The sequence below is a fragment of the Aspergillus affinis genome (genome assembly GCF_023601865.1).
Source record: "Aspergillus affinis strain CMG 70 chromosome Unknown NODE_16_length_405296_cov_86_143545, whole genome shotgun sequence".
Classification (NCBI taxonomy): Eukaryota; Fungi; Ascomycota; class Eurotiomycetes; order Eurotiales; family Aspergillaceae; genus Aspergillus; species Aspergillus affinis.
Window position 1 is genome coordinate 1 of NW_026515797.1, and position 26,021 is coordinate 26,021.

The 26,021-nt window shown below is 48.6% G+C and overlaps 9 protein-coding genes across 9 annotated transcripts; 5 read left to right on the forward strand and 4 right to left on the reverse strand.

The window, feature by feature from the left end:
* Positions 1 to 516: 516 nt before the first annotated feature.
* On the forward strand, positions 517 to 2,558 carry KD926_002989 (uncharacterized protein; the record flags this gene model as incomplete). The annotated part of the gene is made up of 3 exons (XM_053097269.1): positions 517 to 704; positions 1,522 to 1,856; positions 1,912 to 2,558. 3 exons carry the CDS (start codon positions 517 to 519, stop codon positions 2,556 to 2,558), a joined length of 1,170 nt encoding a protein of 389 aa, XP_052958620.1.
* Positions 2,559 to 3,053: 495 nt separating this feature from the next.
* Positions 3,054 to 5,217, forward strand: KD926_002990 (uncharacterized protein; the record flags this gene model as incomplete). Its single annotated transcript, XM_053097270.1, has 2 exons — positions 3,054 to 3,174; positions 4,721 to 5,217. The coding sequence occupies 2 exons, from the start codon at positions 3,054 to 3,056 to the stop codon at positions 5,215 to 5,217; spliced, it is 618 nt and encodes a 205-aa protein (XP_052958621.1).
* Positions 5,218 to 7,340: 2,123 nt separating this feature from the next.
* KD926_002991 (transposase) lies at positions 7,341 to 8,681 on the reverse strand (the record flags this gene model as incomplete). Its single annotated transcript, XM_053097271.1, has 1 exon — positions 7,341 to 8,681. One exon carries the CDS (start codon positions 8,679 to 8,681, stop codon positions 7,341 to 7,343), a length of 1,341 nt encoding a protein of 446 aa, XP_052958622.1.
* A 480-nt stretch (positions 8,682 to 9,161) lies between these two features.
* On the reverse strand, positions 9,162 to 10,355 carry KD926_002992 (uncharacterized protein; the record flags this gene model as incomplete). The annotated part of the gene is made up of 2 exons (XM_053097272.1): positions 9,162 to 10,063; positions 10,121 to 10,355. 2 exons carry the CDS (start codon positions 10,353 to 10,355, stop codon positions 9,162 to 9,164), a joined length of 1,137 nt encoding a protein of 378 aa, XP_052958623.1.
* Positions 10,356 to 10,927: 572 nt separating this feature from the next.
* On the forward strand, positions 10,928 to 11,782 carry KD926_002993 (MBL fold metallo-hydrolase; the record flags this gene model as incomplete). The annotated part of the gene is made up of 1 exon (XM_053097273.1): positions 10,928 to 11,782. One exon carries the CDS (start codon positions 10,928 to 10,930, stop codon positions 11,780 to 11,782), a length of 855 nt encoding a protein of 284 aa, XP_052958624.1.
* A 302-nt stretch (positions 11,783 to 12,084) lies between these two features.
* On the reverse strand, positions 12,085 to 12,789 carry KD926_002994 (uncharacterized protein; the record flags this gene model as incomplete). Its single annotated transcript, XM_053097274.1, has 1 exon — positions 12,085 to 12,789. One exon carries the CDS (start codon positions 12,787 to 12,789, stop codon positions 12,085 to 12,087), a length of 705 nt encoding a protein of 234 aa, XP_052958625.1.
* Positions 12,790 to 14,539: 1,750 nt separating this feature from the next.
* On the reverse strand, positions 14,540 to 16,120 carry gel6 (putative 1,3-beta-glucanosyltransferase; the record flags this gene model as incomplete). The annotated part of the gene is made up of 3 exons (XM_053097275.1): positions 14,540 to 15,622; positions 15,703 to 15,914; positions 15,982 to 16,120. 3 exons carry the CDS (start codon positions 16,118 to 16,120, stop codon positions 14,540 to 14,542), a joined length of 1,434 nt encoding a protein of 477 aa, XP_052958626.1.
* A 3,060-nt stretch (positions 16,121 to 19,180) lies between these two features.
* KD926_002996 (uncharacterized protein) lies at positions 19,181 to 20,168 on the forward strand (the record flags this gene model as incomplete). The annotated part of the gene is made up of 2 exons (XM_053097276.1): positions 19,181 to 19,311; positions 19,385 to 20,168. The coding sequence occupies 2 exons, from the start codon at positions 19,181 to 19,183 to the stop codon at positions 20,166 to 20,168; spliced, it is 915 nt and encodes a 304-aa protein (XP_052958627.1).
* Positions 20,169 to 20,536: 368 nt separating this feature from the next.
* KD926_002997 (YjgH family protein) lies at positions 20,537 to 21,004 on the forward strand (the record flags this gene model as incomplete). The annotated part of the gene is made up of 1 exon (XM_053097277.1): positions 20,537 to 21,004. The coding sequence occupies one exon, from the start codon at positions 20,537 to 20,539 to the stop codon at positions 21,002 to 21,004; it is 468 nt and encodes a 155-aa protein (XP_052958628.1).
* Positions 21,005 to 26,021: the final 5,017 nt, after the last annotated feature.

A 26,021-nucleotide genomic window follows, 5' to 3' on the forward strand; every position in this document is an offset into this window, starting at 1 on the left:
TTTTAGATAGAGTATCACTTCATTCATTTGCATTCTCCTTATGGCTTAGGTCTCGTACAGCTCGGACCGATCGAACTCCACAATTCCTCTGAGCTAGACCACTTCATACTCACCTGCCCTCTATTTTAGTTATGCGATTAGTCTAATAACCAGGCCTGTTGAACGGTCCACACGGGCATTTCTCACGTTTACTCGTTCCAGTCCACCCCCGGGCAAAAAAAAAAAATAAATAAATAAATAAAATGGGGAGAGGAATAATAAACGGCGCAAGTAGTGTCTCAACCCCGTGTAGTGATTGCCTTGGGTTGTGCAAGGAAATGTCGATGATGATCATTGATTTGACCGGGTAATGGCTGGCAACGAAGGTATAAAAAGCCAGCTTCTTCCCCAGCTGGAAGAGGTAGTTTTTTATTTTCTACAGGCAAATTGCTTCTGATATTTTCCTGTCTATCTCTTCCAACTTGAATTTCTGGCTTCTCTCATCCATTATTTTGTGTTTTGTGGCGTACCCATATAATGGCTATGAGTCCGAAGAAGGGTCATTCTCGACGTGAGGATGCCCAAAAAGAAAAACGCCGTCAGCGACGTTTGGCAAGTGGCTATATTCCGACCGCTTATAGGGAACAGGACTCTGAGCGTAGAAAACATAAACGCATTGACGAAGTCAAGCAGCTACAGTCCAATTACGTAAAGCTATTTCAAGAGTAAGTGAATGCGACTGATCTTTCACCCTACCCAAACTCACTTCAGTGTCAGATTCCTAGTGGAAGATGGGCTTGAGCTACCTGGTTACGAAATAAAAGAGGGCTGCCCAGCGCCCGACACTGTGACCATCAAGTAATTTATCCGTTGGTATGTACATTCGACTGAAAGATCATTAAGGCTCAGCAAGAACAAGAGAGGGACTTTACGGATCACTCTAGCGTGTCCTGAAAGGTTTTTGGGGAGCTTTGAGGCCGCCACTCGGAATCAGATTGTACAAGAAGATCGTCAAGAAATATACTAGGCAAGTAGCCGTTTCGCGAAAAGAACTCCCTACGCTAACCGACTCTAGTGGATAAAACGAACGCTGACAGAAGATGACTTCATCGAAGACATCAGGAAACCAAATTTTCCTTTCAATAAAGATGATATTGGAAACACGGCTGCATCGTTGTGGGGTCGTGGCAGCCCTATCTTCATGTACGGTCTTCTCAAGGTCCTTGTGTTTGTCCTGCAGGTCTACCTTTTTACCGGGGCGAGGATTGGAGCATTTATTCCTCCTGCAAAATATAGAAAGACAAGAGGTCTTAGGTTCAAGGTTAGATTACCATGGCTCGTAGGTGTGGCCATGCTGACGATATGCAGGACATACAGCTAGTTTTGTTCCGATCCGAAAATGAACTTTACAAAATAGGATGGCAGATTAACCAGAGATAGTTAAAGAACAACCGAAACCCCAAGTATACAGTGTATGGTTTTCCTCTTCGGCATTAGGCAAGATCATACCATTAGCTCATGGCTTTACTAACAGATCTATAGACTCGGAATCGGGACTAGAGATCATGATTGTCCTCAGTTTACGTCGGGAATTTTTCTTCTTGTGCTTGCACTTGCCCAGGAAGTGCTCTTTGATATTAACCTAGCTCAGTTCGATCTCCGAAGAGGGCAGATTACCGAAATCTCACTGCGCTGGAAAGACGATGCCTTGAACAAGCCCGTTTTCCCGAATATTACTGCTAAGGATGGACCGCAGGACCTGCCTCTTAACATAGAGAGGTTTTACCAATTTTTTCGTGCGGCTCTTATGATTGCCGTTTACCCGGAGGACACTTCAATCCATAATATACGCTTGAACCTGGGGAAAGTAATCGAAGGTAGGTTGCTAATCGGACTCGACTTCTGTTTCATATAGATTTACGTTTTCCCTAGCCAGACACGGCTCTGCGCCTGTTTCACAGATCTATGCGCACAAAACCGACAAGACATACCCCGAATACTATCAAGCACACTGTTCGTCGATTGATACGGTAGGAGACGTTCTTAATAAAAAGAAAGATACTTCCCATATAGATTACTTCCAAGGCCATCGTCAATTTCGGGAATTAGGACTACCCGTTTCCCTACCTGCCGAAGTCGAGGAGGCGATCTTAGCATCTCCCGAATTAGTGGCAATAAGGTCTCGCACCCAAGAGTTCATTGAGAAAGGAGATTCCGAAGCCGTTGAATATGAACGGCTACATTATAAGAAGGAGCTTGTGCACCTTCGTATCTCCAAACTGCATGACTATCAAGCTCATTGGGTCCGGGAAAGGCGAGATAGACGCATCGTGAATAGTGGGAAGGAAGACTCTGACAATTTGAAAAGCACCGCGTGTACAGATGCTCTGACTCAGCTTAAATCGATGGAGGCTTCCGCATCTGTGCCTTGGATCCTTGGTTCGGAATGCGACGCCAGAGCGACGTGCTTGGACGAAAGACTTCTGCTAGACACGATGCGGGAGATTTGCTTGCCTGGAGTAGAGTCAAATTACGTCACAGTCCCATGTCTAAGGACCAATGGACCGTACCAAAATTAATGCGTACCTGGGCGTACTTGAGATGATGCCGTTTTTGCGGCCGTGCAGGTTCCATAGAGATGGGTAGGCTCGATTTAAGATGTATCAACGGCAGGGAGGATTCGGCTTGAGGGAACGAAGCCTCTATATCAACCCATGATTTAGATTCCATACATCACCCAAGAGCCTCTGGGCGCGACAAGATCCAATGGTTATGGACTGCTATAAAAAGAAGTCTAGACAAAGAGGTCAGTCTCCATTGGCGTTTCCTCCCACCTTCATGTCGCCGGGCGCTTAATCCATAGCGATGCAAGATCAATTTCCACAGTCCCTAGGCGCTTCCAAAGCTCCTTCTATACCAAGCAACTGCATTGAGGAGCATCAGCATCATACTGGTTCCACATGGCAAGCGGCTACCGATAGGTCCTACGCAGAGCTAGGGAGAGGGGGCGTCAAGGGCCCCGCCATTGACCACAATGTCCGGAGCATCCAGAGCCCTGTAACCCCCTCCAGCAAATGACTCAAGCAGACTCGCAGAGTGCTGGAAACTGGATGTGGTCGCTGCGACAGCTTCAATCACTCCTGCTGACCATTGATGATTTTGTTGCCGTGATGACGTTGTCGCTGGGGATGCCCGGTCAAGTTGCGGTCATCATATGAGGTTCAATCAGATTGATTACGAAGGTAGACGACTCTTTTATAGGACCATTGAGTGGATGTTATAGCGAGCTTGATGAATAGACCGGGTCATCGATTGGCCAAATCAGCCTGTTTTCGACTATTGGTTTTATCCCAGTCGCTTTGTGGTGGTAAGTATAGGCGCAATCATAACAATATACTCTACCTGGCTCAAAACATTTGAACACTATGTCGATGGCGATCTCATCAATCCGAATACACTCAGACGCCCTGTCTGTAGGGGGGCCTTTTGTCCCGAAGGTTTCCTCATCGATCTCCTTGTGACACGGCGCTATTGTTTCTTAACGCCAGCCAGGAACAAAAGTGACTAGATCTCTATAACATCTCTATCGCTATCATCGCGAGAACCGCTAGAACCCCCTTACTTGGCTCTAATATGCGCAGGATAAAAAGTATTGAATATGCTACCCCAGCCACTTGTCACCAAAGTAATGGCCCAAAAGATACATTCTCAAGTATTAAATAGTGTCGTCAAACTAGAACATTAACTTTTTGGCAGAATTCACCTAATTATTATACTAACTAAATAAGCTTCTAGTTAACTAACTTATTTGAATTAGTGTAGTCATCATCCTTCCTTTCCTGAACAGCAGAATATGTAACGGTAGTTTTCAGGGGCTGACGGGTGTGGACATTTCAGCCCCAAACTGACCATATCCCTCCGTTGGCTGATCCCCAGACACCCCGGAAAACGCCCCCAAAGTCGAGGGCTTTGGCAGCGAAGAAACGTAATGATCGCCGTTTCTGGTCGGCCTTGGCACATCATAATATGCTTATCAGTTATTACTCGAACGGACTTGTGTAATTTTTACTCGTGTTTCGTCGTCGCAGCGGTGATGAATGGGGGCCGTCAGAGGTGTCTGGAATCATAAAACCCGACAGTCAGCTCCCCTGTCAATCCTTGTCGCGCGTAGCCTCGACTACAACGCCGTTGACTCGACAGACCATACATATAGGATCATTGTGTTCGACCTTACGGTCTGAATACAGCCAAGTCCATTTTGAATACTAGCACATGCCAGGGCCATAAAATCCCCCGCATTGCCGTGCTCCCCTTTTCTCCCCTTAAACCGACCTGTATTTGCGAGAGAGATGAGGCTGTTCCCTCAGCATTTTTGACATCTACTTTCCCCAGTCAACGTATCGTGCGCCGTCACGCACGATGTCGAACGATAGCCGGATATGCTATACGCCCGACGGTAAAAGCGCATCGGATCAAGTCCCCTGCTCCTCTCGGGAATACACCTCATGTTGCAAGTCCAACTCCATTTGTCTAAAGAACGGATTCTGCATGTCAATTGAGCAGCCGTACGTGATGTATCGAGGGGCATGTACGAACTCAAAATGGGATCAGGGATGTCCAGAGCATTGCAGTACGTCGGACTACTGTGTTTTCTATTCCCTAGTCTTTCGCCGAGCGGAATAGTCGATTCTGCTTCCTGCTGCCACAGTACTTACTTGTTTGCTTACTTCTCATGCAATAGACAAGGTCGGCGACCCTTATTGGCTCCAGTGGGAGGACAATAAGAACGGACAGCACACGTACTGTTGCACATGGTTCGGAAGCGTTGATAACAGAAGTTACGGCTGCGATGGCCAGTCAACCTTCACGTTACCCGATAACGGCGTTTTATTCGGCCATGCCCTTCTCCAAAACGTGTCATCCTTCAATGCCCCCGAGGTGACCAATGCGACCAATGCGACCAAGGCAGAGCCCTCTGGGGGCTCGTCCAGCCGGGAGATAGCTATTGGCGCGGGACTTGGAGTGTCGTTGGGGACACTCATGCTGGCGTTTCTAGCGTGGGCGCTTTTCGAGCGTCGGGAGAGATTCCGTGCAAGGAGTACGCCCGCTCCCACGTATAATGTCACGCACGGCCACCCCTCTAGTTATGTATATCCTCATGGCACCGGAATGACCAAACCACCCGTGGAATTGGATCATAATGTACCGGTTTCGGAAATCATGGGCCGTGAGAGATAAGCGTTAGTGTCTTGTTGAAGTAGTTAGCGACAGCATTATCTGGGAGATTTAGGGCGGGTTGGGTACATTAATTTTGACATGGTTGCTATCTTCTGGTAGTGCAGCTGATCCTGTAATCTGTGCTCTGGGTAGTCATCCACATTGTGCGAAATTGCACCCAACGATGAGGTGAAATGGGACTCTGAGTCGCGATATCGCCGGACCGGAGAATGCACGACATTATAGGTACTATCGCCCACCCCTTGTGTTGGATACGTCTGCAAAAGCAGATTGGAGGTCCCGATCGTACTCCTGCTTCTCAAAGAGCTTGCGATTAACGAACTACGGTGCGCCTTTTGTCCAAAGGAAGGGTAAAGCGCTGCCATCACAGCAGAAGAGAGGGTAGATATGCTTTGCAAAGATTGTAAAACAGAATTAGCTACTAGGACGACTTACGGCTACATTATATAGTTAAATAAATGGTGCACATAAATCATATAAATAAGCTCTACCGCGCTGTTCTCTTTCGTTAGGCTGACGCCTATATCTGTTATAACTTATTAACTTCTTATATTTACAGTTGCGAAATTCCCCTCTCCCAATAGTCCCGATGTGGACCTGCGGTAAATTTGCGGCGCAGCTTCGTTGGTTGGCCATCACTTTCCGACCGGTTTGTGAACCTGGCTGGCAAGCACGTATATCTTTGCCGACCTACTCGAAGGAACCAATTAGGAAAAAAAAAAAGGTGCCTGGTGTTGATTGACCCAATTCGTATACTCCATTGGACTTCAGAGGAATGCTCTGCATATTACAGACCCTGATCTACTGACATGAAGAAACTGTCATAGTCTTCGAATACGTACCTGTCAGACAAGCTTCCCGTTTATTGATCCATTTTAGACACCGACCCCACCGATGTCTGTCCGCAATCCTAGAAATAATAGGTAACTAGACCTAAACGCTGTGACGGTCTACAAAGGAGCTTAGTAAAAGACAAGTTTGTTTATGACTCGTAGTCAAAGAATTTTCCCATAGGGAGGAAAGGCTATCTAGGGGGGAGGATCCAGGGACTCTATATACTGCCTGCAGGATCCCTAGGAATGTTCCTGGATGCCTACCGCGGAGGATCCCTTGATCCTATACTAACTAACCGGAACGTTCCTCCAGTCCTCCGTACAGGGAAGCTCCCTGGCCTCAGGAGGTAACAAACGCATCCGAGAGGACTCCACTTTAATTCTCGGCCTTCTGTTAAATATATGGGTTATAACTTATCTTCTTTTAATTACTTGCGATGTGTAGCCAGTTTGCGGTCTCCTAATGTCTGTATGCTCTACAGGGTGTTCCTATATGTTGGCCGTTTCTCTAGGCGTAATTGCTAGTAATGTTACCCATAGGAATATCGAATGATGAAGGTCTAATTCTTTCAATCTAGCTGCACACGGTGGTTTAAATACATGAAAAATTAATAAGCAATCTAGCCTGAAAAAGGCAACTAGAAGAGATATAACTTTTGAACCATGGAAATAACAGAAAAATCTGCATAATCCTCAGGGATCGGTGTTACCAATACCGATATCCGGAATAGGAAGGTTTCCTATGTGACTAGCGGTCACATACGGTTGACACTATATCAGATAACTTCGTGGATTGAGCATCTAACATGGCGAATTGGAGTAAGGTCTTCTTTTGGCAACCTATCTCCCAACAAATACGACGGGCACATCCGCGGTTCGTAATTCATGGACTCTCCAGTATTAGTAAGTCATATTTGGCAGTTGATTTGCACGACTGTATGAGGCTTCGTTCAATTCAAAAGTCTTAATAGCCGGGATCGAAGACTTGGCTAAAATAGAGCCTCTATAACTACGCAAATATGATCCCCAAAAGACAAGTTTCAAAAAGAGGTAGAAATATGCCTTCGAGAGTGTGGACAACTTCAAGGTTGTGGTAGCGGATGTATTAGATGGGCTGGTGCGGCCAGACAGAGTCCGCTTACTTGCTCGTTTTTGATAATGTTGGTCAAGACTACGAACGCGAACATTCACATTAAGCCTAAGGGAGTAGCAAAGATATGAACGACGGGAGAAATTGTAACCTAATAACTGAGTAAAAAAGGAGTTTATGGCGGCTTGATCTATCGGGTATCAGGGTCCTTGGTAAGCTTCCTCGGCTTCTTCCTCAGCCTGCGTGCGTTCCTCGTTCTCCTGAATCGAGGCCCGTAGTTCATCATACTCTTTGAGCTGCTCCTGGGTATAGCGCTCGAGTTTTTCAGCTTGCTTAATAAACCGGCCCAGTGCCGCTTTGGCGGATGATGAAAGACGTAATGTCTCTGGCTCTTCTCTGAGAAGTTGCTTGAGTACAGATATTTCCTTGCCCAACAAATTTTTACGTAGATACTCTGCTGGGTGTGGACCGCAGTCCAGTGGTGTGGCTTCTCTTAGTTGAGTGTTGGGGCGAAAATGCACTTTCTCTCGGCAGAGAGGGGTCATTCCAGTCGCAGAAAAGCCATCCTTGATATTTTCTGCTTTATACACTTCTCTGTGTATCTCAAGGAATGATGCAAGAAAGTCAAGCTTGTCGATGTACTTTGAGCCTCCACGCATGAGGTTCTCCGCCCGTCGCCTGTAAGCGCGTTTTAAAGATGACAGGCAGCCCGCCTCAAGAGGCAGTCGGATGCGGGAATATGTCGGTGGGCAAATGGGAATGATGTTGTTATCCTTGCACGTTTGGCGGAATTGAGGCGTCAAGTAACTGTCTTGGTCGAAAATAAGCAGTCGGACCCTCCCAGCTGCACGGCTAGTAAAAGGAATAAAGAGCTTTTTAAGCCAGTACAGTCGAATCTCATCAGTAGCCCATCCATTGGGAGTGACTGCTATACTCCAGTCGCCGGGTAACTCGGTCTCTGTATACCAGCATTCGAGATGATACATTCCCTTAAAGACAATACAAGGTGGGAGCGCTACTCCAGTAGAGTTTATACACTCCATGGAAGTGGCCCACCTTCGATTGTCGGGCTGAGAGAGTGAGGCTGGTTCAACCGTATCACTCTTCATCACTACCTGAGTAGAAGCTAAAGGGCCAATGGCAAATCCAGTCTCATCGAAATTGTAGATATCCTCCGCTGCAATCTCATGCTGTATGACGGTCGTTTGCACTTGATCAAACCATGACACTTGGTGGGAAGCACATTGGCCATTTCTCGCATTTGAAAGCGAGGGAGCCGCTCCTTGTTGAACCAACGATACATCTGACTGCGCGGGAGAATCCTCTCCATCCTGGTTCAATTCGTGATGCTGCCTGCATTTTCGATGGTTTGGTGCGGGGCCCCCAAGCCGATTCCGTAGTGTTGCTATGGGGACTTGGTACCGACGAGCTGCCTTCCGTATAGAGGATAATCTGTCTTTTTCAACAGCCGAAATTGCAGACAATACCCTCCTTTCCTTTTCTTCTGCGGTTCGAGAACCTTTCCCTCGTTTTAGCGGCATACTTGATATCCCAATGCTAGAACCTTTCAAGCGTGGCCTTTGTTGACGTGTGGGTGGAACGCGCGAAGCTCGCGTCTCCCGCAAGGTTAAGTCAACACATGCGCACGTGCACACGTGACGTCCCCGCTAACGGGCATGTAAATAACTACTGAAGTGGTTGGGCTCAGAGGAATAGGGGAGTTCGATCGGTCCGAGCTGTACGAGGCCTAAGCCATAAGGAGAATGCAAATGAATAGAGTAATACTCTATCTAAAACGTAGCCTAGAGTACAGGGATACTTGAGTACTTAGATGTTTGAAGAGGATTGTGGCCTCTGCAAAATATGAGCCTTGGACGGACTAATGTTGTTCCCGGCCTCCGAGCTAATTACATCACATCACTCCCCTTCGCTCAATATCGCAGAATTCAGAAAGCTTTATAAAACAAATGAATGGAGCGAGTTGAGGGCTTGAATCAACCAATAAAACCTGTGTGTTGAATCTAACCATCCTCACCAGTCTTGATGAGGCCTAAACCTTTAGCCAATCGAGCCTGGCTAATCTTATTGGTAGTCTTTGTCAAACCGTCTGCAACCATTTGATCGGTAGGGAGATATTCAAGCTGTATCTCTCCATTATTGACATGGTCCCGAATCGCATGGTATCGCACTGCAATATGCTTGGTCTTTGGGTGATTGACAGGATTGTCAGCAATCTTGATCGCTCCCTGGTTATCTTTAAAGATGATAGTTGGAGCTCGACGACATATAGCCTCCTTCCTAATTGCATATAGAAAGTGCCGACACCAAATCGCCTGTTTAGCAGCTTCGGAAGCCGCGATATATTCGGCTTCTGTAGAGCTCTGAGCTGTTACCGACTGCTTTCGGCTATTCCAGCAGATGGGTGAATCATCTATCATAAAGATAAAACCGGTAGTAGACTTGTTTTCCTTCGAATTGGCGTATGCAGAATCCGAGTAAGCAATAAGTCCTCTCTTCTGACTCCCCTTTGTACCATAGACTAACCCATAGTCTATAGAGCCTTTCAAGTACCGAAACACATGCTTGGCCGCAGCAAGATGAACCTTTCCTGGTTCCGCAAGATACTGGGATAATTGATTGACTGTAAATGTAACATCTGGGCGTGTGCCTGTCACCAAAAACATCATTCTTCCAATCAATCTGCGGAATACCTTGTGATCTTGACGGTCTAGACGTGGGCTATCTGAGTCTAATTTGATGCTTGGGCTCAGCGGTGAACTTGCAGGTTTGCAATCAGCCATTCCAAACTCCTCCAGAATCTGTCTGGTGTAGGTTTCCTGGTCTAACTGAATAGACCCGTCTTTCCAGGTAAAACGGATTCCCAAAAGGGTACGCCAGTGTTTCCGCATGGAGTTCATCATCGCTGCAATATAGTAGCATTACTGGGGATCCCGCTGGCAGAGCATCCCATCGGAATAACATAGGACGATGGGCAGTGGCTGATCAAGTACGCGGGGCAGGCGGATGGACTGATGGATTGGCGCCAGATGCTCCCATTGCTGGATCACCTGGATGATCCCCTGAACGGTGGGATGGGGGAGCTGATGCTGCTGCTTCAGGTGATACTCCAGCTCGGCCGGCCAAACCGCATACTGGCAGGAATGGCGGATCATCACCTGGAGCTTGGGGAGATGCTCAAAGAGCTGCGCCGCCATCCTGAAAAACGTGGAAGATGGACCAGGGAGGAAAGCAGCACTATCCAGGTCAGATGGGATACGCGCTCACGATTGATCCGCACTCAAACCATAAGAAATCTCGGCCAATCAGCGGTCGAACCCTATTGATCCGCAATAGCGTCCCATTTCCTCCTGTAGGGTAGACCAGGCATGTCCTAGAAACATATTTCAATTCGGTTTATTAATCACATGTCATGGCGCCTGTCAAGCTTATAACAGCAATGTTCATGCCTCCTTGGTCGCGTGGGCGGGATACCGACACCCCGGCTCGGCGGGATACCGACCATCTGGATAGACCTATAACTAATCAAGACTTACAGATCGCCTACATAATGAGCCATGGGCTAAATAGTGGAGACTCTGCTGGGTTACCAATCTTGACTAAACACTTTCCGGCTCATTGGTGAATAGAAAAAGAAGCGCATAGAAAGGTTCCAGAAGGTCTATTTAAGTGCTGGAGGGTCCCCGCACAGAATTGATACTGAGATTCACAGTTCTACCAGTTTTTGATTGTGTTGGGTCATCATTCGTTTCTCCCACTATCCTTAATTATGCCTTCACCGGCGAATACCAGCTTCACCTTCACCCACATCACGACGGCCACGGCCATTCTGAGCATCGATGGGATCAATTTCCTTACCGACCCTTACTTCGGAGGTATAGGCGACTTTCCTAGTGATGTTGATTGGTCGAAGGCACGCCTCAAGGAAGACTTTGGCCTGGATGAGATCCCTCCACCCTCAGTACTCTCACTATCAAAGCCTCCAGTGATGAAGCTTCACGAACTGCCGCCGATCGATGCAGTCCTCCTCAGCCATGAAGATCATTATGACAATCTCGACCCCGAAGGTCGGAAGCTCCTCGATGGACGCCGTGTGTTTACCACTATAGACGGGGCCAGAAATCTCCAGCCGCGTCCAGCCGTCGTCGGCTTGAAGCCGTGGGAGACGGTGACCTCAATCATTGGCGGCAAAGAATTCCGCATCACTGGCACCCCCTGCAAGCACTTCCCCGTAGGCGAGGTTACAGGATTCATACTCGAGTGTGATTCTTTTGGTGTCCACGGGCCAAGTGGCAAGCCGAACGCAATTTACTTCTCCGGCGACACTGTGTATATTGATGAGCTGAAGAAAATTAAGGATCGCGTGCATGTCATGGCGGCTGTCCTCAATCTGGGCAATGCAACTTTTGAATTTCCGATTGGCCCAATCCAAATCACCATGGATGGTAAGCAGGCGGTACAGTTGGTGCAGGACATCGGAGCCGATATCATGGTACCCATGCACTTTGAAGATTGGGAGCATTTCACCGAGCATGGGGAGGATCTGGCGAGGATCTTTGAAGACGCAGGTATCATGCACAAGGTCTGCTGGAGCACTCCAGGAGTTCCCAAGGCTGTCTATTAGGATGGATTATAAATCATAGATGAATGTAAAATACTTCCAGGGGACAATCCTGTCATAGTATTGTGCTTTCCATGGTGAGTTTCCGACCAATTAATCTCCCCTTTGGCAAGGAAGATGGCACTGTGAACCATTTTATTCATCTATTATGTCCCTTGAAGCATGAGATGTTGCTTTTGCTATGCACGAACAGTGTTTGATGAGATTCCTAATACTTACTACTTGAAGGAGAAATAAAGAATAAAGGCTACTCCGTCCATACAGCATTTCACAAAATTTATACACGACGACCATCCAACTCCATCTTATGAACAACATCCACTCGCCTTTGCTGCAGACCTCCGACAGAAACACGAAACATTCACTGGGACGTCAGCAGATGCCAAAGCAATATCCCGCGCTGGTTGAAGAAACGCCACTTCGTCGGTCTTCCTAAGGCGAGTGAAACATTCATACAAGCCATGCAATCCCCACACATTGTTGAGCTTTGCCTTACGACGGGGATAGTTGTGCGCAAAACCAAGATCCTGCTTGAACAGGGTCTCCGCTTCTTCAACACGGTTCTGTTCTAGGAGCAGGCCACCGAGCGCATGGCGGACGGGTTGCATCCAGGGAGGCGGGTCCGAGTATGCGAGTGCATCCTCGCGCGAAATGGCCTCCCGAAGAAAATCGAATGCAGATTCAATGTTCTCTTTTCGGTATTCCAATTCACCGGCCAGCATAGCCGAGGCTACTGCGAGAACATCTTCCTCCTTGCATGGGATACTGTTGAGTCGGGAGCTGGGGACAGCCTTACGCGCCGCTTCGAATTCCCTCTGGGCGGCTTCGGCTTCTTCAATCCGTCCAAGCGCACCTAATGCCAGACCGCGAGCGTAGTATATGGTTGCGGTAGTCACGCAATATGTATCGCGATCGGTAGGAAGACTAAGGTCAAGGACCTCCTCCCAGTGACCAAAACGCACCAGAACGTGCGCCATACTTGGCAAGAAGCTCTCGACAAAGTCTGCCATTGGGGGCTTCTGATCGAGAGTAGCTTGTCATCGATAATTTGTTCGAGCTTTTCGGCAGCGGACATCGCGTCTGCAAATCGACCGGACATCATAGCCGAATACAGTTTTGCGCAAATGTATGCACTCTGTAGGCCACATACGCAGTGGTGTCTGTCTCTCTGGCAAAATAGATGTCATCGGCAAGTATAGCCTCCTGATTAGAATTGACACCACGACGGTAGTCGCCAACTGCTGCATCAATGTGAGTCGGCATATGCAGCATGTGCGAAGCGTGAGGAACCATGCCTCGTAGTCGATCTGCAGCAGGCAGAGCCAATTCTAGGCCCACGCCTTGTTGTAATTGGGACCGGCTGCATACGCAACCCCCAACCTGCCATCGCGCAGTTAGGGTCATTTGCAGCAGCCCGTTCGAAGCACCGTTCTGCTTCGGCGCGATTGAAGGAATATGCCCATATCAGCCCACGGTCAAACCACAATTGGCATCCTGCTGAAGAAGTGGTCACTGATCGATTGTACGAGCCAAGGTCGTAATAGGCTGCGTCGTTGGCTGGGACGGCCGTAGTCGATTGATGCCTGGTTGAGCGTTAGGGAAGAGTAAAGTGGTTGTTGTCATGGGAGACTCACTGCATATTTGGATGGTACCAGTGGTTATCTTGGCCGTCGAATATGAGACAGTGGTATTGCTGAAGCCCGGCTGACTTTTATATCGGTAGGTGTCTTGCCATCCATTTGCTTGTTCATTTAGCTGATTAATTATCCAGCTAGAGGGTAGGCCAGGTGGGATGCCGGTCTTGTTGTACGATCCACGATTTCTGATCCTGAGGAGGAAAGCTGCATTACCAGCACTGACATTGCCTTTGACTAAACAAGGAAATCTGGATCATTCTATTATATTCTATTGTGATTCACACGGGTGCGCCACGAGAGTTGGGCATCGATTATTGTTCCTCCTGCTACTCTTGGTGGCGGACCATCGAGATGGAAGCTTGGCGGGTCATATACCCGTTCTAGGACATGGTCCACTTGGGCGCGGCGGGATGCCGTCGGAATCCGTCGACCACGTTGATCATGCTGATAGTGACATTCAAGCGGGGTGTTTTGAATTGACTTCATCTGTGATAAGCGCGTAACAGGATGCAGTTTGCGTCTAAGGTAGTAGTCACCGGAATCGTAGCATCTTATGCGGCTCTACAGGTATTGGCAACGCTTGGATAGCTCAGAGCCATGGGGATGCAATTAGAGGGAAGCGTTCTCCGTTATCCAACCTGATCACTGGTGGCTTTTCCCCCAAGAGGAACAGAATAATCGATACTCCGTGACAGGTTTCAATGACTACCTAAACCGGGCTATATCTACAGTACCTACTACTTGCCCCCCTTCTTTCCATTAAATGTACAGTCCGTTTTCATTTTCTAAAAAGAAAGACGCATACCACTAGTTACCTAGCTTGCTAAAATTATTAATAACATTGGGATAACAAGACCGTTTATCATTCATTCTATCTACCTACTTGGACAAACCAACTATCTATCTAATTTCCACCAACGGTGAACCAGCACCGACTTTCTTTCTGTCCTCCTCACAATCCCCCTCGACTTTAAAAAAAAACCCCCAGTACGCTGAAGAAATGACAACAAAAAAGCCTAAACATGGAAACTATCATCACAATGCAATATCAAAGACAACTTAAAAGAATTGCAACACCCGAATTACATTTCCCAGCCAGCTGGAAAAACGAAAGGGAATGTCATCACAACCAAACCGCCAGACACCCCACCAACGCACTCAGCAAGACGAACCCATCCGCAAGCCGACTAAGCCCGAAGCCCAGGGTCCCAGGCACAAAGACGGCACTGCCGGCGTTGCTGAGCGTGTAGTTGTATGAGGTAGCAGAGATGGGGGAGGCCAACGACGATCCCGCAGCTGTCGGAGAAGAGCCTGCACCGGAGGAGACGGTGACAGAGCCCGATCGCGCCGGGGCCGATTTCGTACCGGACGGGATGGTCGGCACAGCGGTGTGGAAGATTTCCTGGAGGGTAGGGAGCGGTGCGCTAGGGTCGACGTCCCAGCCGCCGGCCGTGGGGGCAGGGCATTCGGCCGGGGCGATGGTGGCGGTGGACTGGATGTAGTCGCGGAGGGCGACGCCGGTAGGGTTCAGGGTGGCCCATTGGGATTTGAGGTTGTCGAAGTCCGGCGCGATAGGGTTGGGAGATCCCTCGCGGACGAAGCCGTCCTGGGCGACGCGGTCATTCGGGCCAGCGGTGGCGGCGGGATCAACGGGGTCGCCGTAGTTGATGAGACCGTAGTCGTTTGTCTCCTGGATCCATTCGTAGACGATGGAACCGGACCAGGTGTCGGACATGGGCTCGTTGAAGATGGCGCGCTGGTCGCCGAAGGTACGCGGGCGGGCGACGTTGCATCCGGTCTCGGAGAAGAAGATCGGGATGGGGTAGTCTTCCGCCTGCTCCTGGAGGTTTTCGTAGCCGGATTCCTTGTAGGTGGTGTCGCCGCACCATTCGTAGGCGTTCAGGGAAAAAAAGTCCAGACGCTCGGTGGAGTCCGGACGACAGGCCATGTAGTTTTGCACCATAGGCCGCAGCTCGGCGATATCGGCTGCCGCATAGCCCACGGGAATCTGGCGGTACTCTTTTTCATTACGGTAGGACTTGATATCGCGCGCCGCGGCGAGCACGTAGGGCGCGGCATCCGAGTTGTCCGGTGAGGTGATGACTTCGTTGCCAACAAAGACGCCGGCGGTGTTATTGTACTGTTGGAATTCATCCAGCACGGCCGTGTAACGGTCGAACTGCTCCCGAGTCCATTGTGGGTCGTCCTGCAGGATGGTCAAGTTTAGTTGATTTTCACTAACAAATGGGCGGGTGGTTATTAGGCACGAGACCAGAAGAGACGAACCGTATGGATAGCAGTGTCGAATGTGTCGAGGTCCACGAACAGGTAGATACCTGCATCTGCAAGCGCGGTCATGCAGCCATCGTGGTCGGCATCGGGATCCACATGATAGACTCGGATAGCGTTGGTGCCCAATTCGGCCATGCGCGCGATGTCTTGCGTGCATTGATCCGTGTCAACAAGAGGATCGTCGGGGATGAGCTGGTAGGCGACGCCTAGAGAGGATTGGGCATTAGCTAGTGGGTTCTACTAGTGGTAAGTGAAAGCTGTGGATGTATGCACCTTTGAGAAAGTATTGGGTCCCGTCTTCGTGGAAGAACTTGGATCCCACGGCAGTGACAGGTTCAATGGCATCCACCCCCCAGGCATGTAAACTGCTTAGAAGCAGGGAAGCTGCAGACCAAGACCGTGCTATATGCATATTTTTTTTATGGAGATAAAAGAGAAGGCAAGGGAAATATCTGACGGGCTAGAATGGTTCAAGTTCACAGGAAATAATTGTGCGTTCGATGGGGGTATCAAAAACAGATTGACCAACTGCACAGCAGCTATGGGATGGCTCGTAGGCCCACAACAGACAAGCAAGTCGATGCAGAACGCACTTTAATAGTCAAGTACAGCACCGCGAGATCACATCTCGTCGTTGTGGTATCCAGGACGTTGTCCCTGTCTCCCAGCCATACCAGATACCGTTTCTTCTGTGACGGCGAAGGCATGCATGCTAGAGTTCCCAGGAAAATGACGTCAAGCGCATTGCTTGAGAGGAATGGTATCCCAGAATCAGGGCCGAAGGGATAAAATCTGGGGTCCAAGCCATCAGGAGGAACTGCAACGCTCTTGTGGGGGAAACAGAGGAATGTTGTAGAGGCATCAAGGGATATCAGGAATGGATTCGCGCATTGATCTTGATTTGCCGCGCAGTTGAATTTTTGAGGGTGGATATGATATCATAATTATGATCATGATAAAGAAAATTATAAGAGGAGCCGTCGGAGCGCACCTGAAGTGTTTAGACGCGAAGTTGATAACCTGCAGGTTGATGGTTCGAATGGAGGAGCAGGACGGACTGATGGGACTAGACCTAATTAGGCAGACATATCCTCCAATTCGCTGAGTAATCAACACCACCTTTTCCTCCGAATTTTGATTTTCACTCAGAAAGGAAAGAGCAATGCGTCTTCTGTAAAGGGTAAGAAGTGAAGAACCCATCCAGAAGAGGTCTATTTCGAGCCTCTCCTACCGAGACAAGAATCAAAAACCGGGATGATGGTGTATTTTGGACTCTGCCAACACCATCCTATTAACGTAGTGCAACACCAAAAAAATAATAATACGCAACATATTCTTAGCACCTGGTATTTGCACCACTGCCAGCATATGCAACAGGGTAGTTCTGGAAGAAAAGGATATTCCACATGCTAGACCATCTTGACCGATTGCTCTCTCACTGGAGACTAGCATTGAAAGCAATTGATATGTCGGATATTTGCGCCTGTAACGCACATTTAAGCACGTGTCGATAGTGCAATTGATTAGCGTGTACAACTGCTAATTTAAGAATCGATAGTAGACTGGGGTTGGGAGCTCCTCGTGGGATGTTTATCCCCTGCTTTGCAGGTAGTTATTGTTTTTAGGGGGCAAGTCACTTGATAGGAGAAGTATTAAGAGGACTACGATGCATATGCATTTGGTATGTAGCGTAGGGAGACCTCAGGAGGGACTGAGCAGTGTGCACCTGAGTCCCAAGGACACTTCCTACTAACAATAGTGCACTCCGTACCTATTATTGTAGGACAATCCTTTGGAGCAAGCAATGTTCCGGAGGAGGTGGTTGTTGTTGTCCAGTTCCGATCTATCCAGTGTATAAATATAAATATAGAAATCTACAGTATTGGATCTTGAAACATCAATACTCGGTAGATGATTGTCGAAAGCGAATAGAGGACCCCTAACTAGCCCTCCCATTAACGATCGGACACGCGAAGCAATTGCGTCACCGAGACGAGCTGTTGCAAAGTCCCAGGCTATCCGATCGTCAAGCAGAAAGCGAGAAGATCTGAATATACTCCGCAGGACTCCGTATCAGAAGTGGACATGTACCGATTGTGAATCCAGAAATGGCAATCATATGCTGATTGCTGGCCATGTCAGGACTCGGTTACACATATATGATGAATTCTCGAAACAGGTCGGCCTCCGACAGATCGTCGAAACAAATCCCATTGCCAGCCGACACGGACTCAATCCGATTCCATTGAACGCTGATCGGGGTATCAGGGTGCTGGGGAGGGAGGCCGATCTGCAGGCACTCCGCGGTCAATTTCGTCACACGGTCCCAAAAGTACCCAAACGGGCTACCTAAGAGAGCGGTTATCGGGGACAGCAATAACGCAATGGGCGACCTGCTTGGCAACGATCGAGACCCTGGGGGGCTCCACCCCACGATAATTGCGACCCGCCATTATTGGCTGATAGGGGTTGTCACTTGTCACGTTATGGCCACGTTAGGGCGGGAGAGGGAAAAAAGGGGGTCCGATTCTTTAATTCATTTTAATTTATTAATTAGGAGAAGAGGGGAAGGAGGATAAGTACACAGTCTACTCCGGTGAACGGAGACTAGAAGTACTTCTCTCTACGGGGACACCGTAGGGCAGATAAAATAAGAATAAATGAAATTAAAAATATATCTATTCGAATCCGTCGCCAAACGGGAGTCCCCGAATAAAATGAAACCCTCCTGTCCTGGTAGAAAGGGGGAGATTGGCCCCTCTATGTACTCCGTAGATGTAACGGTGCTCCTTTCTTTCGCCGGGAGGAAAAAGAAAAAAAGGCCCAAAAAAGGATCGACGGGGCTTGCGTGGATGACGGGGCCTCCCACCGCATGCGTGCAAACGGGATTCGACGCTGCCCGGTTTCTCATTTCGCGGGACTGGAAGGACTAACGTAAGTCACCCAAGCTAAAATTGCTAATTAAACCATTTGGCACACGTACGCTTCCAGCCCAGAGTCTGGATTCGGGGATCGTCTCCTTTTTGTTCGTGTGGTGTTATTCCCCATTATTCTCCTTCTAACCTTCAGTCCTTTCAACTTAATATTTTAACACTGCTTCGTTCCCACCTCCTCCCCCCCCCCCCCGAGTTCTCGCTTCGCTTTCCTTGTTGCTTCCTTTCTTCAGCCCAGCTATCTCTTTCGCCCCCAATCGCCTCTTCTGGACCATGCCACCCGTGGTTCTCGTCCTTACCCGCATCTCGACCACTCTGCAACTCCACTACTCCAATTGATTGGGTGGCTTCCCTCGCCTTCTTCGTCCTCGACGTCACCTGCCGAACTCTGAACGCGGTTTCCTAGATCGATCACTTCCCACGCCGATCCCCTTGACATTATCCTTTGGATTTTTATACTTCGTCGCTCTTAAGCTTCAGGGGCCCCCCTCCCCAATCCTCTGCTCTTCCGCCACCCGAAATTCTAATTGGTCGTCACCATGTCCACCGGTAACACGTTTTCGCCGTTTCGGATCTCTCGCGCGGACGGAGAGAGACTGGACCGCAACGAGGCTTTCAAGGCCGTTCGAGAGCACTTGAAACGCCAGGAATTGGGAATGGATGCTCCTAGGTAGGTCGATTCACCCCGTCCTCGTGATCGCTCGGTCGGCGCATTCCAATCGCTAACCTGGTCGGTCGGTTAGTTTTTGTGCCTTCCACCGCCACTCTTGCTCCGAGGATGAGCAGGAAACTTTCCGTCTTCACCGCGACATCATCCATACCATCCTTCTCCCCCTGTTCCTACTCCACAACCAAGCTTCGCGCGTCGCCGCCGACGTGCTCCCCACTCACCGAGGAACGGAGCCCGAGCGCGCGTTCCGCGGAGAAGCTCGAAGCGCTTACGCCTGGTTGCACTGTATCCTGCGCGAGGAGCATGACTGGTACATGACCGAACGGTGCCCCGCCTGCATCGCCTTGCACGTCTTGCATTCTGAGCCGACGATCCGTTTCGTTGCGGTGGCTTGTCTCTTGTCCGACCACCTGCAAGGCCTAGACCTTCTCAACGCCAAGCGACGTCTGCCTAGCTTCGACTTCTGGTTTGAGGCATTGGAGGCCGCCGTTCGCGAGGATCCCTTCTGGGGTGACGACTTCTGGCCGGATATCGAGTACCGCGCCTGCGGGTTGACCGACGGCGTGAAGCAGCTGGTGCTGCAGTGCCTGGAGCTCCGCACTGCCCTGGACCTCAAGTCACTTCAGTCGCAGTATAACGCCGGTGTGCATTACTCGTCGCGCCAGCAGCACCTGCATCCCATTGCGGTGAAGACCTCTAGCTGTGCGCAGAAGCACTCGGTGTTGGCCACCGAGGAGCAGCGCCGGTTTTCCAAAATCTCGGTCAACCGCTGCATGCAATCGTACTGGAACGAACGGCCCCAGCGGTCCCATGTTCGCCGACACGGCGATCCCCGCAGAAGATCCGTCACCTCTTGAACCTCTCTTGCCGACGACTTGGATCACTGATATCCAAGCCGTCTCGGTGACAAAACATACATGGGTACAAGGGGCATATTGCAAGTCTGCGATGCCAGCAGTACTCCATCACCCGGACTGTCCGGGGTCTCCTGGTTTCTCGACGCATTGACCAGGATTGAAATAAAGAAGATCCCTGAAGCTGCATAACGGCTGGCGCTTCCCGCACCCGAAATACGAAATAAGCGATCGAGTCACTAGCTTGGCATGACTCACAGCCAATTCGGATCCATTCTTATAATGGCTGCCTGGTGGACAGTCGCTGGTCTGTCGAGGACTACGAACTTGAGGTAGTACACTCGCGATTCTAGACCGGAACGGCAGCAAAGATGACCACCCCTCACCCTCACTCCTCCAAGCAATGCTTCGCCACGTCGTCTCCCTTCGAGGAGAAGATCGGCTACTACCGAGCCGTTCGCCACGGGCAGCATATCTTTGTCTCCGGCACGACGGCCATCGACCCCACGTCTCCCAGCGATGCCCCGCAGATCCTCTGTCCGGGCGACGCACGCCAGCAGACGCGCGTGGCACTCCGCGAATGCATCCAAGCCATCCAGGCCTTAGGCGGCAAGGGGGCAGAGAGCGTGGTGCGAGTCAGGATGTTTGTCAGTCGACCGGAAGACTGCGTGGCGGTAGGGGAGGGGTTCTCGGAGATTCTGGGACGGGCGCGTCATCCGGGGGTGGGAGCGGCAGCGACCATGGTGGTGGTGCGGGATGGGTTTGTGGATGCAAGGATGTTGGTAGAGATCGAGGTGGATGCGATGGCAGATACCGATGAGATGGGTTTAAGCCAATAGATATAGACATGGATTTTATCATTATTGCTATTGAACAATCATTCCAACAACAAATATCTTTGTTCCATTTTATTCGTCCCGTATTATTTTTTACAGTTACGAGTCAATTCAATCAATTGAATTCAATCCCGCCCCAAAGATCGATCGATCCATCGACACCCACATATTCCTATTAATTAAATATTCCACCGAATAAACAATAAATATTCAATAATTGTTTAGTTTAGTTTAGTTCCATCTGAATCAATCAACCTGCCCGTAAGAATCACAGACAGAGTCGGAGTCAGAGCCAGAGTCAGTCGGGACCGTCACAGGATCAGACAGGACCTCCGTACTCCGAACAGAGGGGAGTGACCACTAACCAGCCAACAATGTGCCTATCACCTACCTTATCGGCACTTCTGCACCACCGCTCCGGAGTCGAGACTTTGAGATGTGTAGGTGTAGGTGTAGGTCATTGGGCGGGAATGCTAGATTGTCTTTGGGGGGGGGGGGATCTTATTTACTTTAACTAACTGCTTCTATCTATCTACCTAGTTTAACTACACTTACGGAGTACGTTATACTCTTTATGGAGTAAGTCAATTCAAGAACGAAGTAAATAAAAGCGACCAAAAAACCAGTTCCTAGAGACTAGGTACTGTTAGACCACCTACGTAGCCCTGATTGCTCTCTCCTTTCCTAGAAAAATCGCCTAGACCAGACGGGACCAGACCGACCAGACCCGCCTAAAACAAAACCAACCCCCACAAACAAACAAACAAACAAACAAAAAGAAGGAAAGAAAGAAAGAAAAATAACCAGCCCTAACCACTAACCACTACCACAGACCAGGGCAAGTCTCTCCTGGGTTTCTTCAGGTCCCTTAACTCTTAAGGTAAAAAAAGAAAGAAAGAAACAAAGAAAGAAAGAAGATTGCCGAAATCAACCAACCAACCGAACCCAAACCCAACCTTAGCGACCGACAACCATCCACTATTATTATTATTACCACGGTGTATGTCCACCCCTACCACGACCTAGGTCCAGTCAACACTGAACAGTCCCAGACAGTCCAAACAGTCCAGACTAGACAGGGCTACTGGGCTACCTTCTTTGCCTACCGACCGACGACTGACCCTTGTCTATTTGAGACAAGGCAAAAGTGGAGACACGGGAACGCCTGCATAAGCCATGAATACTGTAACTGTGTTAAGGTATAGTATTTCACTGTGCTGATACCAAATGGTAAGTAAAGAAGTAAACAGAACCATTCAACAAAGAACCAAAACAAAACCAAAATGAAATAAACAAATTAAAGAAATATACCCTGTGATCGAAAGCAACGAAAAAGGCGAAGAAAAGAACCCGGGTCAGGACCAAGGTCGGGTCAGGTTAGGTCATCTGGCGACTGCCGATGATCGATGATGATAGCTGGAGAACAGGTTTCCTGCCCACCCTTCTTTCTTTCCCCCGTTTGCCCTTGCCCGTTCTTGCCTTTCTTCTTTTTTGGTTGTTTTTCTCGTGGTTTGATGGAATGGAATGGATTAAACTACTGAATAGTATGTTACTACATTCGTACGGTGTCGGGTCGGTGTAGGTTGATAGGATGGAAGAGGGGTCGAATCGAGTCGGGTCGGGTCTGATGAAACCACATGCTACCTTACGGATTGGGTGAGGGTGAGGGTGAGAGTGTTTCCTCATCGTTTCGTTCGTCGTCTCCTTGTTTCCCGGGTTTGCGGTGTTTGAAGATGGGGGATTGGGTTTGATATTTCTCACTCATTTTTACTTTTCTTACATTCAAAAGATTTTTTGGGTCCAAATCATCAAACCGACCGGGGGGTGCTTCAAGGCGAAAGAAAGAAACATCGGCATACTTGCGAGAGAGGGACAGAGAGACTCTACATATCCATGGAACAAGCGGCAATATAACATTCCACTCCAACAGAGGCAGCCTATAGGAAAATCCTGAACTGAGTTCCCTCGCGGCAGGCAGAATAATCAGGTGAAGGTTTCTATCAATTGACTTTGAATGAGCTTGTTGGGAAGGGGGATGCATACCGTACAGCACCGCGCAGTGCACTCCATGATAAATATCTACACCTACGAGAATAAATAAATCTTTAACAATAATAACAATAATGAATGAAGAATTAAACCAAACTGAAAAGAAAGATATTGAATACATGTCATCTATCTTTGTATTACCTATTTACCATTTTACATACTTCCACAACACCCTACGTACGTGAGCGTGGAGAAAAAAGCAATTAAAACCATACTACGACTCCGTACTCCGTACGCGGGCACCTTCTCTCCCCCACCTCATTCTCCCATCCATCCCCCCCAGGATCCCCCAATATGAGAACATAATAGGTCGAGCGGTGCAGGGTCGCAAATTAAAACAAATTGCACGGATGGGTAAATAACGTGATGCTGCGAAATTTGATGTGTAAGAAGAATCTACCGAACCACGTAAAGCCACTTCTCTGCATGCATGTTGCCTAAAGAGGGCAACGGTCGCTTCTCTCTGTGCCTTAGGAGGGGAAGGAGAAGCGAAACGGAATGAATGGGGTGGATGCGGTGATGGGTGGTGATGGTGGTCCTACTTTTTACTAGTACTCTTACTTCCTACTACTACGGTGTAGTTATTTCTACTGCTACTCTCGGTCCTTCCTACATAGGATGGGAAGGTGATAGTTAATGAGAGTCTTGCCCTAGTCAACAGGAGAAATCTTCCTACCGAAGGCAGAATGAGCGAGATACATCTTAACGAAAAGTGAGAGATCACAACATACTGCCTGTCTACCTAGTCATTACTCTACCGAGCTGATGGTAAATGACTACCTAGGTAGGGTAGTATTCCAGTATACTCCGCAGCTCAGTTCTACCGACAGACCAGGACCAGCCGTATTCCGAAATATCTTCCTTACCGATGCCCACTAGACATGCATGAAACTTAGGTCGAATCGAGGCTCAAAGACAAAGAAGGAAACCTCCGGATCTGCCGTGGGTCACCGCTATGGGTTTTATTATATTATTTGTGTGTGGTTACATTACCTTACTTATCTAGTTTCCATGTCCCTACCGTGTACATGACTACCGAGTGATAGGTGGAATAACCATAATAATAATGATAAATACAATATAGAGTCAGAGAGCGAGGGGTTTGCCAGTATTCTGCTAGCCTAGAATTTGAATAGCTACCTAGTTAATACCTCACCGCAATAAAGAACAGGCTTGCCCTCCCATTCTTAGTCACCCGCCCGCCCTGTAACTAAGTTAGAGTCCAGACCAAATAGTAGGCAGAAAATTGGAGAAACAAGACAGAGTCGGCAAAAAAAAAAAAGAGGGTAAGTTGTGCAAAGACCCGAGACAGATCCAGAAGGCGGATCCCCTTCGGCAGCACGGAGCAGGGTCTAGACGTCAATCCGGACCGGAAAAGGGCTGTGGATTCTGATCGGGCGATGCAACTTATTGGGTCGATAAGGGCCAATCACGCTGGTAGTAGGCCATTGGGCCATTTTTTTTTCTTGCGTTTTTCTTTTCGCGCGACCCATGACTGTGAGAGATGGAGTGGTCAACGTCATTCGACTTTTCGATTTTTCCCCCCTTCTTGCTCCTGTTTTTAGGCGGTGTTTTGAGGGGGAATTTACTCGTGGTGAGGTGATAAGTATACTGAGGTTAGTGAAGTAGGTGGTTCTGTAAAGGTACAACACAAATGCAGTCATAATCCTGGTTCCAATTGTACATGCTATGTACATACACTGTACACAGAGTAAATTAAACCCTGGTGCTTAAAGGATTATGGTTATTTTTTCTTGGTCCCTGTCAAAAAGCAGCCGAGAGCCGGCTGATTTGCCAATTGTTTCGTTTTCATCTGGATGATTCGGAAGCGAAGATTCTAGACTCTGGCCTGGAGACATCGTCATCCTACATGGCACAGCACATTATTATACACAGTACACCTACTTATGGAGTACATAATCTGAGTCAGACATGAACCCTGAACCCTGAGACAGGTATGACGGGGGTTCGTACTAACGAAGAAGCAAAAGAAGCTAGGGTGGAAGCAGCGAGGTCCAGATAGACTGACGTAGGGATCTGGCTGACCCTTGGAGGGATCAATTTACGTTGAGCTGAGCGTCTGGCTAGTTTGTACGCTATTGCTCGACCGCCATTTGATTTTATTTTAGTATAATAAAAAAAATCCCTTCCTGGTCATGTTTGATTATATCTGGGTCCTTCCCATCAGTCTGCTGCGAGAAAAAAACTAGTGATTATTGGGCCAGGGACTATTTTCCGGGATTCCTCAGCGCGTCCACATTCTTTTGGAACCGACATTGTCAAAGCAAAACTAGTTAATAATAATAATAACGAGGATGATAATCTGGTTGTACAATCAACATGAGCTTTTCTTTGTCTGGATGATATCGATCAGTCACCTGGCGGCGATGGCGTTCCCAAGGAGGCGTTGATGGCGCTGATCGGCGTAAAGCAGGTATGTAAATGTAACTAATAATACCACCGATCCCCATGCCTGAGAAGGATTTACACCTGCCGTTTTTAAATTTTTTTTTTTTTCCCTTCCCCCCCCTCTCCTCTCGTTGGTACCTGCTTTGGCCACTTCGACAAAATAGCATCCTATCTGTCAACCGGATAATCAAATCTTCACTGACACTGAGGATCATGGGAGAAGAAAGAAAAAAAAAGGGTCAAGCATGCCATTAGACTCATGATTAAATAACTGATTTAATATCCACTCCCCGCCGAATTCATCATCATCGGAATCATCCTCATTTATTCCAAACCGCCTTTTCCCCCATTTCCCTAACCTGTCAAACCGCTTTTCTCTTTCCAAGGGTCCATCGATCTTCCATTCCAGTCAGGCCGAGGAGGTGGTGGGCCTGGTTGCTATCATTCTTTTTTTTTTTTTTTTTTTTTGTCTTTTTTGCCCCCCTCCCTCACGCAGACCGCCGACGAAAGACGAAAAAAAGGAAAAAAGAAAAAGACCGTGTAATGCCCGTTACGGTACGGC